Source organism: Malus sylvestris, chromosome 17 (assembly GCF_916048215.2).
Source record: "Malus sylvestris chromosome 17, drMalSylv7.2, whole genome shotgun sequence".
Lineage (NCBI taxonomy): Eukaryota > Viridiplantae > Streptophyta > Magnoliopsida > Rosales > Rosaceae > Malus > Malus sylvestris.
Window position 1 is genome coordinate 7282479 of NC_062276.1, and position 1858 is coordinate 7284336.

Here is a 1858-nt window from a genome sequence, read left to right on the forward strand (position 1 = left end):
TATCCAACCGAGAATAAAAAAAAATCAACTAATCTAAAAACAAAATATTGAGTCACTAACATAACATATAAATTATCTATGTGACAAAAGTTTTCAACTTTTTTGGATTGCCTTTAGCATTTTTACAAAGAAAAACTAATGAAAATGACTTAAAAACTTTGAGTTTTAACGATAATGACAAAATAAAGAGTAAAATGAATAGTACTAGAATTGATTTTAAGTGTAAAAATATGATTTTTCGTTAAAATAAACAGTACTAGAAGATTTTCGTTAAAATTTTATTTTTACAATGATTTGATAAATAAACTCCACATGGTACACTCTAGTTAAGAGAGAGAAAACAAGATAAGCATAAAACACCCCCACACACACACCCTCGTACGTAACTCCAAAAAGTCTGAAGTTCCAACCGACCACTCGTTGTCCGGTAAATGAACAAGACACCAATGCTGGCCTCCAACACCCTAAACTCCCAAATGAAAACAGATTGTCTCTGTATCCCTTCTTGCTCTTTCCTTGTTTTGACCAAAACCTTAACCCCAATAATTATCCCATCTTAGACAAGCCCGTTTAGGCGTTTCTTTTTGTTGTTGATAACGGACATAATGATGAAAAACGTTTCGAAGTCAAAACCCAAGTTTCTGCACTGTTTCCGACCGGTGGACGTGGACATGGTGCTCCAGACCAAAGCTTCCCGGAGGAGACAGGTCCGGACTATTGAATCCAGGGAGGACAAGAAGGCGGCTCCGCTGACGAAAACAATGTCTCTGGACAGAGGGTGTTCTTCTCCGGCAGATTCTGAGAACTCGAATATGCCTCCGCATCCGAACAAAACTTTTTCCAAGGCGGTGAAAGCCGTAGTGTTCGAAACAATCTTGGTCAGTGTTCCGAAATCCTCAATCTTTGATGGATTATAGATTTTGGGTTGTTTTTGTTTTTCGATTTTAACCATGGTTTTGTTTTTGGTATTTTGCAGGCTAAGAGAGATCGTGATCGGAAAGTTTGCCGGCAGGACTCGTTCGGATCAAAGCGGTGTTTTTCGTTCAGAAATGAGGCGTCCCTGAATTTGGGAGGCGATGAGTCGGTGAAAGTAATTGAAGAAACAAAGCCAAATTCTGAGATGTCGTTACATTCTCGTTCTTCCAGTTCATCATTATCCGCATTATCTTCTTCGAGTTCGGTTTCGGAATCCGAAAGGTTGTCCAAAACTCTCTCGGACCCGACGAAACAGAGCCTCGGGAATCCTAACAACCCCGCCGCGAAACCGAAGAACACGAAAGTGGGGTCCTACTGTTTCAACTCTGGAACATATTTTCTTCTCATCAGCCTTGCAGTGACGGTATTTTGGGGCAAGGCGATTGCAATCCTTGTCTCATCAATTTGGATCTACTTTTTTCCGTGGCAGAGTTCGAGTACAATCTCGCCGGAATATGTGAGGAGGTGGTCGGAGGCGGAGTGTAAGGATAATAACAAGAGGGTACTTATGGAAGGGTTTATTGATAGGAAGAACCACCACCACCGCCACCAGACAGAGAGGGGGCATTAAGTTTTTGACGTGAAAATTCTCTGTTTCGTGTTTGATGCAGCTTTTGTGGTTGGAAAGGACATCAAGGTTTTAATTGTGTAGGTTCCTTGTGGTACATTGAGGAGAAAACACAGAACATTCTGTATTTACATTTACTTCTATGTTTTGCTTGTTTTCTTGAGACTTGTGAGTTTTATGTGGTTAAGTTATATATATAATGCATGCTAGCCATGCCACAGAAAATTGGAAGCGGTATTCGTGTCGAAGAAAATCTTGGTTGTAACTTGTAACCAGTGATATATAAAAAAATACGAATTTATATTTAGTACGCAA

General features: G+C 39.8%; 1 protein-coding gene across 1 annotated transcript; it reads left to right on the forward strand.

The window, feature by feature from the left end:
- Window positions 1-370: 370 nt before the first annotated feature.
- LOC126610169 (uncharacterized) lies at window positions 371-1858 on the forward strand. Its single transcript, XM_050278157.1, has 2 exons — window positions 371-878; window positions 977-1858. The coding sequence occupies exons 1-2, from the start codon at window positions 606-608 to the stop codon at window positions 1544-1546; spliced, it is 843 nt and encodes a 280-aa protein (XP_050134114.1). The 5' UTR covers window positions 371-605; the 3' UTR covers window positions 1547-1858.

What these genes read in the sequence shown, in the direction of transcription:
- LOC126610169 (XM_050278157.1), top strand. Translation starts at nt 606, where the DNA reads ATGATGAAAAACGTTTCGAAGTCAAAACCCAAGTTTCTGCACTGTTTC. An exon ending in TAGTGTTCGAAACAATCTTG is followed by an intron (nt 879 to 976) that starts GTCAGTGTTCCG and finishes GGTATTTTGCAG; the next exon opens with GCTAAGAGAGATCGTGATCG.